Raw genomic sequence first — 12,032 nt, forward strand, 5'->3', positions numbered from 1 at the left:
CAGTTAATGAGGGCTCGCATTAAGACATAGGAAAAGTATAGCTAAACCAATGTATATATATAACTATAGTATATGCCAACTATAGACTTTCGTAGAATATCCGCAGTTGAGCACAGTAGACATGGTAGAGAGACAGGCACAAAGGATTCATTCAAGTGTGTTTTGGTTTTTTAAAAAAATTCCTATCCGGATTGATTGAGTTAGTATTACGATCATCAAAGTAGTATTTACTAGAGATTGAGAATATGAGCTAAGTTGTGTGATTAATCTAATTTAGAATTTAAATAAAAATTATAAATTGAATTAAACTAGTTCCAGGAAAAATGGTTTTTAATCTGCAAATATATAGAAGTTTATATTTTAAAAAGCAAATAATTGTGTATCTTTTTAGTGAGGAAGAAAGAGACTGGGATCTGGCAAAAATATTAAAAAGAGAAGGAAATGTTAAGTTGGAATGTTGATTTTTGAAGATATGTAATAATGTAAACAAATATTTGTGAAAGTGGGTGATATGAAAATGCACCCTTGTAAAAAAATCTTAACATACCTTTAATCTAATTTTATGTTTAAAACAGCTTAATTTTTTTTTTATTAAAAATACATTTATAATTAAATTTTATATTCTCTTTTATCTCCGTAAAAGAAAGGGCATAACTTTTTAATTTTTTTTTAATAAAAGTATATAAACATACAAAAATGATTAATAAAGGAATATAAACAAATATAGCTAAGAGAAGTTTATTAGCAATCATCTATACTTGCCTAAGCTAAGAAACAAATCAATATGATTGTTTTTATGGGACATATCCCAACCCATTTATAATGACAAAATTATGATAATTAAATTGGTGCCAACAACTCCCTACCTTACCTTTTACCTGAAGATGACCTGTGGGCCCCAACTAAGTCATCCAGGTAACATTGAATAATAAATAATAATAATAATAATAATAATAATAATAATATGACTTGAATGAGATGATGACATAAGAGCAGACATCATTCACACTAGGTAAGAGGTTGATATAACCATTTCAACAGTTTTGAAGGATTTAAGGGAAAAGTACACATCACCATTCAACAACCGAAACTAAAGAAATCCTGCTTTTTTACATCACCTTCATCCTCACTCTTGGGTCACAACTTCAACAAACTCATTATATATATAAATCATAATAATAAAAAAACAACATTTCTCAATCTAAAATCTAGACAATTATTTTATACCACTCAAAAAAACAAACAAAAGACACATGAAAACCAAATCTACCAGGCATACAAATTAGTATTATATAATATAGAATCACTCTTTCTCTTCATAGGCTGGTCATGCTGCTCCTTATCTACACACATTGGATGCTTGTTTGTTAGCTGATCTCAATGGGAATTATCTACTGCTATGAACAATTCAATTCACCAATTATACTGTAAAAACATATGACTTATACTCTCCACAGTGAGTCATCATCCTCATCATCATCATCAGCATAATCTTCGTCGTCAAAGCTTTTGATCGGTTTCTCTAAAGCTGCAACCTTTGTCCGATGACTCCCCGTGCTACCGGTGCCCTTGCTTCGGTCACCTTGAGGAAGCTCACAAGATTCACTAATAGATGAACTTTTTATATCAGCCGGAGGGATGAAGCAGTCGATCGAAAGGCCAGGGACATTGAAAGCCACCTCCTCGATACTCCATTCTTCTTCCATCCTAGTCTTGGTGTGGCTCATCGCTGTCTCACCGAATCTGAAAAGAGTGATGAAAGAGCGGCCGGAGTGTGCTATCATCACACCATCAACTAGCCGATAATCTTCCATGAAGGAGCTGATCGTCGTCTCCCAGAAAACAGCTTCGCCTCCGGGATTAGATTGGATCCTTGTCAAGTGAGAATCCTCCATTTGGATCAGAAGCCCGGTTTTCTGGCTGAAGTAGCCAAACAATACGTGCCGTATGATCTCGGCCAGGCCTTCGCTGCGAGCTTTTAAGGTCTCCGGATCAGTGCAAAGCTTGAGAATGAAACAATCCTCTCCGTTGACAACCTTCTCTCCGATGCATACTGCATTGGCGAACATGCTAGCCGTCGTCAACGGATCAAGTCCCTGCACACAAAATTCATCTTGAATTCATCATGTTTCATAGATAAACAAACCAATAATTGAAAATTCAAGTATATGAGAGCCTTTTTTTGTTTAATCAGAAATACAGACAAAAAGTGAAAACTATCTCAGGCTGCATTTCAATAATGTAACCCAATCTCTAAAGCAAATTGTATTAAACTACTAAACTAACAACATAGCTGGAAACTAAGACATTGAAAAACAATTTCTTTTCAGCAATCATATCTAACATGGATATTTTGATAGAGTATAAGAACATGTGAATGAGATCCTCATCTTACTTATTTTTTTTTCTTTTAATAAAGTTTATACCTGGAGAGATCGACGGAGTGGACGGGCAGGGCCCTTGGCGGCATGGGCGCCGAGCCATGGTGTATGCCGCCAAACAAGCTTGCCATTGCAACCAGCATGGACCTTACTACCTCCGACGGCAAGCTCTACATACCACATTTCCGGAGCCATCTGCCAAAGAACAAAGCTACCGGATTCGGCCTCTCTCGACAAGCTGCGGGTTTTAACAACACCTGCTGCTGTCTCAAATTCAGATGCCACCATTCTTACTCTCCCCATTGCATATGCATTTCTAATTGAACTTTGAAGCTTCAAACCTCCAGATGCTGCAGTGTATTGCTGGAGTATGTACTGAGCTGAAGAAGTTTCCTTCAAAATCAAGTTCAAAGATAAGAACAAAAATTATCAGGTCTTTGATTTGTCAATCAAATTTGATTGACCAAAACATGAAAAACAAAAATGTAGGAAATTCAGTGTGAAATGAATAAACATTCAAGAAATGAATCTAATTTGATACATAAATTTAAGCATTTCTTCAATCAATAGAAACAACTTCTAAAAAACCACAAATTATGTAAATATATATATATTGGAAAAATCAGAAGAAATTCACCAAAATGTCACAAATATCATAAGAAAAAAAGCATGCATTTCATCAAACATCAACAAGGCAAGAAAAAAACAAAAACAAAAAAATGTAAACAAAGAACCACAAAAATTCACAAATAGAAAAAAAAAAATCACAAAAAAATAACAAAAATCACAAGAAAAAAAAAAGGCATTTCATCAAACATCAACAAGGCAAGAAAAAAAAACCAAGAAATGGAAACAAAGATCCACAAAAATTATTGAAAAAATAAGGGGAAAAAAACAAAAATTCACAAATCACAAAAAGGGCATTTCATCAACCATCAAGAGGGCGAGAAGAAAAACCAAAAAGAAAGAGATAAATTTCCAAACCGAATTCCAAGTAGAAATCTCACAATGGGAGTGTCTTTGATGCTAAGATGCGGCAAAGGATCAGCAGAGCTAACTTGAATGGGAGCCAAAGGAGCACCCATGACCCCAAGAAGAAGCCGGAGATCGGACCGCCGGCAACCGGAGCCACCACCACCACCACCACCAACCGACGGCACCCGCGTAAGCTGACCCTTCACCCATCGTCCCCACCCACCCTCCTTCCTCCCACCACCACCACCACCACCACCACCATCTCCCGCCCCAGGATCCGGCCCCTCCATCAACGGCGCAAGTCCCACCCACCCATTCCTCTGTTCCATCATCTCCGGCGGCCGATCCCTCCTCCGACGTCGTCGCGGGATCAGCAACCCCGCCATCGGCGACGAGCTCCTCGCCGGGCTCTCCGACCTCGCCTTCTCCCTCAACCCCGAGAAAAACCCTTGCTTTCTCTCCATTTCCTAAAGAAAACAAGGGACCAAAATGTAGTTCTTATGATTTCAAGGAGTAGATGATAAGAGAGTGAGTGAGAGTGAGGGATCGAATGAGAATATAAAGAAATAAAAGGGGGATAAATGTAAAAGAAAGTGGAGTGATCTGTAAATAAAAGTAAAAGTAAGGGGCCAAAAGCGAAAAGCGAAAAAAAAGCAAGAGAAGTAGAAGAAGAAGAAGAAGAAGGCTCTCTCAAACGAAGAGGATGGTGGAGTGTGGTCACCGCTAGTGAGGTTATGCTCTTGTCGTTTTATGTTATGGTTTTTGTCGCTTAGTGTTCGTGAGAAGCGGTAAAAGGTGGTAGGCGGTGAGCTTATCTCGAATAACGGCACCGTTAATGGGATAGTGTGTAACGGCGAAGAAGCTTCAATAGTGGATGGTTTGTTATTGTTAATGATGTCATTAAGCTTTAATTAATTAGGATATTATCATGTTTAACTTGGAAATTACGCTAAATTTCACATATAAAAAATTAAACGTATTTTTTTGGCCATATCTGAGATTAGGTGGTTATGGACAGCTCAGCATTTTAAATGTGTTTCATTTTAAAAAAATAAAAAGTAAAATTTCTACTAATAATAACTATTTTTTTAAAAAATCAGTTATTAATGCACATTGGTAAATTAGTTAATATCAGCTTAAATAATGTTTGATGAAGTTATATGAATAATTGAAATAATTTCATAATTAGATAAGATCTTCACAAATAAAGTTGGCCGGAGCTATATGAATAATTGAAATGTTTTTTATAATTTTAAAATTCCATTAATCAAACTCATCACAATTATGAAAGCACATTTTATATTTAAATATATAAAAAAAGATTCTGATTAATAATTAATTCATTGTTTTCTTTTTTTTTTAAAAAAGAATGGAGTATTATTTAGCAACAAGATCAGATTACAACATAAGTTTTGGAAGAGATTATTTAGCAATTTTTAAATAGTTATTATAATGTGTAAATATTCACAACAGAGATCATGTTTAACAAAATCTTTTTTTTTAATTCTTATTTAGATTGAATAAAATAAAAATCACATGTTGGAATGTCACAATAGAACCTTTAAACAGTCAAATCAAAAGCATTGTTTAATTTAATCAAGAAATGGATGAAAATAAAAGCTTATCAATCACAAATAAAGTTAATAAACTGGAAGGGCAAAATGAGGAAAAACCTTCATGAAATAGAGAATCCAATGAAAACCAGAAAAGGAAATCAATCACTCAATGCACACAAAAAATAGGACCCATGATAAGAAAGTAGTCAGCATTTGACAACCATGCTTGATAACACTCATCATTTTAAAGTCAAGAGAAAATTTTTATTTTTTACCCACATACTTTATGAAAGTAGGTAATTTGCTAATATACTCAATGTTAAAAATAAACTTAATAATTGGATTAAAAAAATTATATAATTATCCCCTATTTCCATTCGATATAATTATCGTACAAGTCTATGTAATTGTATACTTTCTACCCTTGGGTCGCAACAATATTTTTTTGACAAAACACTTGGCCATCTACACCATGGATTAAAACAACCCAACTCGACTAAATATGAGGGCTTAATTATAGCTTAAAATATTAAAAGAACTAAAATAGCAGAAAATACACAATTACAGGGACATGTACGACAATTAAACCTTTCCATGATGTGAAGGGGTGAGAGGGGTAATTTGGTCTTTGAACTGTTTTTGTGCTTGTCTAAGTTGAGCATTTATGGGAGGAAACAAAATAATGAATCCAAACAAGCCCTAAAAAATATGAAAATTGATTTATAAAGGTGTATATAAAGAAATATGATTAGCAATTACACATTTTTGCAAGGGTGTGAGAGAAAAAAAAAACCCTAGAGTTCAGTATGTGGTTTCCAGTGTGAATCAATTGACATCTTTTTTTTCAAGTCAGAGAGAAAGAGGAACATAAGTCATGGCATGGATTGTGGAATAAGAGCTGGAATCCATGGAAAATTGGGAACAGATTGGCAAAAATATGAAAGGGTGCTATCAAAGAGTCAAAATCAATGTCATCCACAACCTTAATTAGGGTTGAGACACAATCAGGTATTTTATTGGGTTAGGCTAAAAAATCTTTCAAAAAGACAATGAAAATGTATGGCCTACATCCTACATTCATGATCATTACAGCTTGCAAAGTGCAAAGACAATGTCTCAGGTTTCATTCTGTGTTCACATAATCCACAATAATTCACATATAAAAATTTTTACACAATTTGATTTGTTGCAATCCAGTTATCAATGGCCAAAGAAAACCTACAACAATAGGCTAAAGATCCATGTCCTAGAATCATTCTGCCTTAATGTAGGTTTAGGGCAATGTGATCAAACAGAGAGTTGTCGAAAAGGTAAGCGCTGTGAAATGGTAAAAAAAAAAAAAAACTAACCAGGAATTGAGGTTGGAAGACAACATGGCTGTGCTGCTCCTTTGAGAGACACATGCATGCATGCATGCATGACTTTCTTTCTTTACGTCGCTCTTGATGATCCTTATGCAGCTCTGTTGCTTTATCATATCTGCATCACAAGATCGAAGATAGTGGAAACAAAGTTAAAGTGAAAAGGAAAAGAAGCTTGAGATTCTAGAGGGTTGCATGCATGCATAAAAGCTTGAGAAACTCTTCATTGCATGTGACCTTTATTCAAAGAAGAATATCTGGTTCTAGATTGGATTCCTAGAATGTGTCTGGACTGAGGAAAATTCAGAAAAAGAAATACAAACTAAGGGAAGATCAAACAAAGTTTATAGGATGATCAAGCAAACAACAAAGTAATATATATATTCATGACGAAACTCACTGTTACCCAGCTAATTGATGTCCCTCAGATTAAGAACAGCCTAAACAGTTTTATTCTAATGACAAATACCTCGAAGCTCATTAAAATTACCAAACATTTGTTTGGAGTCTTCTGGCACGTTAAAATTTTCTAAGATCTGAAATAATGTCCAGCTCTGACTTTGAAGACAGCTTTAGATGAATCTAAGCTAATCTTTACACTGACTTTCATGGCACAGGCAAGTCATAGACAAAATGGAGAGCAACAGAGAAAATATTCATGTATTGCTGCATGGAGGAGAATACTATTTACATATTCCCATTGATATTTGAAGAAACATAGAGTAAATTCTCCACGTATAAGGAGTTTGTACAAAATATAAACTCCAGTTAAAAGATACATACCAAACATTCAAAGGTTTTCAAACTCCGCTCGCATGCTTCAGCAGTCAGTATGAAACTATCAAGTCCTTCAAAGTAAGCACTACATTTAAGATTGGTGAGAAGGTGGATATCCAGGCCCTGAATAATTCCCATAGTTTGACAAACTGGGCTGATGGTATCCAGCACCCAAGTAGCTTCCAGAATAGCTTGAAGTAGCCTGTGAACCGGGACCGTAGTTCACCTGGTTAGTGGGAGCATTCTGTGCACTAGGACCAGTATAATCACTGTAACTGGCTGAAGCAGCATAAGGAGCAGAGGGAGCCCTCACGTGAGGATGAGAGTACTGATACTGCCTGTGGATATTAGCTTGTTGGCTGTATGTCACACGGCTGGGAACCTCGAATGCAGGTGGTGCAGCATACATGTATCTCTCTGCAACCCCGTGGTGCATCCCCCTCTCATTGTAGACTGAGGGTGGTGGTGGCTGCTTGTATTCAATGGCTACAACAGGCTTGTGAGGAGCATACCGAGTATTACCTCGAGGTTTCTTCATCTGGAACTTGGCAACTTCAAAGGACCTCTTCTTCTCAGCTTTTGCTTTCTCGAGCTCAATCACTCTCTTCTGAAGAGGATCAATTGGGTATTCTTCATGTAGCTTGTAATCTTCAATACACCTGATAACAGCCCTCAATGCACTCAACTCTTGAGTGGTTGCATCCTTCTGAACAAGTTATAAATGTTCCAATGAGGGAATCACAATTTATTTGTTCAACATCAATTATGAAAACTGTTGCTTGTCATTCGCACATTTTTAGAGTCTTAGCAGCTTTTACCATGGTAATATTTTCATCACCATATCCCTATCAGTTTCTAACACATATAAACATGATAAACCACACACACACCTGTGCTCCAGGGTTCTCTGCATTGCCACAAATTTCCTGGACATTTTTCATCACCTCATCCAAGTAAGCCTTCAACAATGGCACCGGAGGAAAGCTCTCCATTAGCTGAAATGCATACGCGAAATGAATAGCATCAATTTGCCTCCCAGTGTTGACCAAAGTTTCAACCATTCCTGCACAAAACCATGCAGACTCAACAAAGTGACTGGTGCTAGCTACTGTACTATTCTGAATTAGATACTTCTCCATCCTCTGGAAGTAATCAGCCATCTACTCAAAAGTAGCATGCATCTTGATATCTATCAAATAAAAGAAGAGAAAATCAAGGAGATGTGTCCTGCAAGTCCCTATGGCAAAAAATGGGTGTGGATTGCTTGAAGCCCTATGGCTGATGGCTAGTTATGTGATACCAACCTGGCATTTTATGAGTTAATCCAAGAGATCGGCAGAGCTCAGGCGTCTGCCTACGACGAGAGACAATGAGAATAATCTTGCAAAGTTCGTCTTCATTGAACTCTGATGGAATGCAAAAGGTTGCAAGTAGCTGCAAGAAAGCTTGTGCTTCCAATGTACTACCATTGGAAGCATCCAATTTCATGTCAGCCATTTTTGGCTTCCATTGATTAGCAATTGCCTTGGCCTGCTGCTTAATTTCAGAGCTCAAAGGGTGATGATCACCTGGCTCAGTTGTAGCTAAAACAGGAACAGCAGATTCCATCAAAATAAGACAGCTTCTGCGTAGACCCTGAAGGGCCGTGTCATTTTCATTTCCTTGAGAGGTAGATTGGTCAGGAGGGTAGAAACCCTCCAAAGCATCCAGCACCATGCGGGCTGGTTCAGTTGCACATTTTAATGCAAAAGGGAGTTCCTCACACAAGGTGGCAAGGTTTTTTCGATTTTCTGAAATATATTTCACAAGGCCTTTTGTGTCCATCTGTTCACAAAGTTGCTTCAAAATAGAATTCAGATGGCCTTTTGCAGGCATCTGTTCAGCAGATTCACCTGATTTACTATCAGGGAGACTCCCCTCTATAACAGAAACAGGTGTTTTTGTATCAACATTGGCAGAAATGCTTACCTTCCCTTCCTTTTACTCCTTTGTTATCAACCAAATTTGGAGAAGCCACCTGATGTCTTTTATGTGCTTGAGCAATCGCAGAAACAGCGTTATCTTTCAGCTCCTGCAGACGGTCCAACAAAGCTTGTTCTTTAGCAGAAACAGCTGCCTCTCTTTCAGAAATAATTGCCTCAGTTTCAGCTTGTTTCTCCTCAAGTTTCCTCTTTGCTATTTCTAACTCATCAATTTCCTTCTTCAATGAACTCCTAAGTTGGTGGAAGTATTCCTCAAGGTCATCCAATTTAATGATATGGTTCCAAGCAGAGTCTCGATGAGACTCAAGCAAACCAAGTGCTTTTCTAAGCTGTTCCATCATTGCTTCTCCCGACCCAACGCCATTACTAACATCTTCATTCTCTAACAAAGCCATTTCAACAAGCAACTACAACAGCTTCTGAAAGAAATGGAGAATATGAGTGTAAGATTTTAGCTTAAGCTCAAGCACCTTTGCAGAATAACATAAAGATTTAAATTTCTATATATGAAAATACTTTTTACGCAGGCAACACAAACTTTGTTTCCTTTATTCACCAAAATGTAAAACAAGTAGCTTGTATCTAGAACAGCAAAAATGACAATGAGTTCATGAAAAGTTTCTGTTCAATTTAAATTTGGCACATCTGATGTTCTGCGAATGGCATGAACACAACCATAGACATGAATGAAGGAAACCACTTGTACAGTAAACTGTCGAAAGGACAGCCCACCACTCCATCAAGGAGGACAGAACCCTTGGAATATTGCACCAAAGTTTTTCAAAGGTCTACTGCTCCATTCCAAATCCAGCTACCAAATTTCCTCCGTTACAACATACTATTTCACACACACACACACACACACAGACCCCTCTAAGACTACATTACACAGTCAAAACATCTCCAACATTTTCCTCTCACCTAAAATCCTATATCATTTTCATCCCTAACCTTACACAAAATGGGTTTATTTAGACTGAAGGAAAACTTAGAAAAGGGAAAAAAAATGGAACTTTTGTATCAAAAGGATTTTTTTCTTGATTTGTTTATCTATCCTGTTTTCACCATTCAGCAAAGATTGAAAAAACAAACATCCTCCCATTTTCACTACCGTTCTCAATCCAATCAACCCTAATTCGCACATTTCAAACCAAAACCCACCAATGGTTACAACATTTGCATCACAAATTCGTCATTTCTACCACAATGCACCAATAAAACGGTCTTCAACTGAATCTCTCACGCTTCTCATAAGCCCCCCCCCCCAAAAAAAAAAACACACACACACACAATCCACCCTAATTCTTGAGACCAATTTCCCTAAATCTCAACCAAATTCACATCAAAATCACAAAATTTCAATAAAATTCACAAATCATTTCAACAAAATCCACGCAAAACATTGCCGGCATCTCACAGGACCAAAACCAATCAAATCCCAAGAAAAAAAAAGAAAGAAACATACCTTGAAATGCAATCAATGAAGAGAACCAGCACCCAAAGCAAAACCCTAGAGAGGCTTCGAAAAATCGAGAAGAAAGAGGAAGAGGACGAAACCCTAAAAGAGCACTCTGAGCTCCAAGGTTTAGCAAATGGTCTATCAATGGCGAACCCCGCGACCTCTCTCGAGGCTCTCGCGGGTTTAGGCCGTCCATTTGTAGTAAATCTCAACCGTTCATCAAATTGCAAATAGATCCCTCTTATTTTCCATATTTATATAGCACTCCTTGGATTTTTCAAAGCCTCCAATCTTAAATTCCAATAAATTAAATAAAAATTTATCATTTTCAAATAATGTATATTTAATTTTTAAATTTTTTAATTATTTTTTTAAGCATAAAGCAATAATAATTATTATTATTATTGTTATTATTATTTAAAAATGTGGATAAACCACGTTTATTGAAAAAACAACGGCAACAAAACACTCACTAACTGTGAAAAAAATAAATAAATAAATAAATAAAAACATGGAACATAACAGAATTATATAACACAATGCAAGACAACTCTCACCATCTGGAGTGAAAGAACAAAAGCCTAACCTTCCTCTTTTAGTGTCAGAGGCTTTGAGAACAAAGACAAAATCCTATGGTCAATTTTCAATATAAGAATAAGCGAGGAAGCAGAACATTCATTAAAAATATAAGCATTTCTTTAAAGCCAAGTAATCCATATCACAGCCTTGGTAACTAGCTAAGTCCATCATATCTCTTTTTGGGGAAGATATCTTGGACCTCTAGTCACCCCAAATTTTATCAAGAGAATTTGATAATTCTGACATTTGAAAAAGCTGCAGGAAATAGCTTCAAATTTGCTTCACAAAAGAGCATTGAATAAACAAATGATCCACTGATTCACACGCTGCATAACATAAAATACAAGTGGTAGTGGGGAGCTTGTTGCATCTTCTTCTAGCTAAATTTTCTAATGTGAAAATCTTGTTCTTCCACGCCAACCAATTGAACATACTGATTTTCTTGGGGCAAGGCTTACAACAGAAGAACCTTGCCATCGGGCAATAGATACCTCTATCATTTAGGCTTTATTTGGTTGGGGGAATGCGGAGGGGGTAAGGGGGTGTTGGGGGTGTAGATGTTATTTGGTTGGGGGAGTAAAGGGGGGTGAGAGGAGATGAGGAGGGGTGAGGCACCCCTCCTCACCCCTCATGCCTCACCCCTCTTCACCCCTCGTAACCCACTCCCCCAAATTGTTGTCTTTTGGAGGAGTGGGTGTTTATTATTATTTATTATTATTTTTTAAATAATATAAAATACCAATAATATCCTTATAATTCACGTTATATCCTACTTATAAAATCCCTATATTTCTCATTTTTATTAAATATGAAAAAAAGGGGTATGTTTTCCGAGTATGTTTTCACCATTTTTGATAAGTTTATGAAAAAATATGACAAAAATAGGGTATGTTTGAACGATTATTGGGTGTTTACATTTTAACCAATATTTATCAATTATAATAAAGATGTTATAACTCCTC

At 36.5% G+C, this 12,032-nt stretch overlaps 2 protein-coding genes across 2 annotated transcripts; both read right to left on the reverse strand.

The window, feature by feature from the left end:
• Nucleotides 1-1,202: 1,202 nt before the first annotated feature.
• LOC120252813 lies at nucleotides 1,203-3,984 on the reverse strand. Its single transcript, XM_039260979.1, has 3 exons — nucleotides 3,389-3,984; nucleotides 2,427-2,774; nucleotides 1,203-2,096 (listed from the first exon to the last, which is right to left on the reverse strand). The coding sequence occupies exons 1-3, from the start codon at nucleotides 3,818-3,820 to the stop codon at nucleotides 1,443-1,445; spliced, it is 1,434 nt and encodes a 477-aa protein (XP_039116913.1). The 5' UTR covers nucleotides 3,821-3,984; the 3' UTR covers nucleotides 1,203-1,442.
• A 2,029-nt stretch (nucleotides 3,985-6,013) lies between these two features.
• Nucleotides 6,014-10,666, reverse strand: LOC120252812 (FRIGIDA-like protein 3). Its single transcript, XM_039260978.1, is given in 6 exon segments — nucleotides 6,014-6,391; nucleotides 7,057-7,756; nucleotides 7,941-8,113; nucleotides 8,355-9,030; nucleotides 9,032-9,451; nucleotides 10,498-10,666. Coding segments are annotated over 4 exon segments (1,860 nt in total). The 5' UTR covers nucleotides 9,428-9,451; nucleotides 10,498-10,666; the 3' UTR covers nucleotides 6,014-6,391; nucleotides 7,057-7,141.
• Between the last annotated feature and the right edge of the window lie 1,366 nt (nucleotides 10,667-12,032).

This window comes from Dioscorea cayenensis, chromosome 24, assembly GCF_009730915.1.
Source record: "Dioscorea cayenensis subsp. rotundata cultivar TDr96_F1 chromosome 24, TDr96_F1_v2_PseudoChromosome.rev07_lg8_w22 25.fasta, whole genome shotgun sequence".
Taxonomy (NCBI): domain Eukaryota; kingdom Viridiplantae; phylum Streptophyta; class Magnoliopsida; order Dioscoreales; family Dioscoreaceae; genus Dioscorea; species Dioscorea cayenensis.

What these genes read in the sequence shown, in the direction of transcription:
- LOC120252813 (XM_039260979.1), bottom strand. Translation starts at nt 3,820, where the DNA reads ATGGAGAGAAAGCAAGGGTTTTTCTCGGGGTTGAGGGAGAAGGCGAGG. An exon ending in GCATCAAAGACACTCCCATT is followed by an intron (nt 2,775 to 3,388) that starts GTGAGATTTCTA and finishes TTGATTTTGAAG; the next exon opens with GAAACTTCTTCAGCTCAGTA. An exon ending in CACTCCGTCGATCTCTCCAG is followed by an intron (nt 2,097 to 2,426) that starts GTATAAACTTTA and finishes TTTTGTGTGCAG; the next exon opens with GGACTTGATCCGTTGACGAC.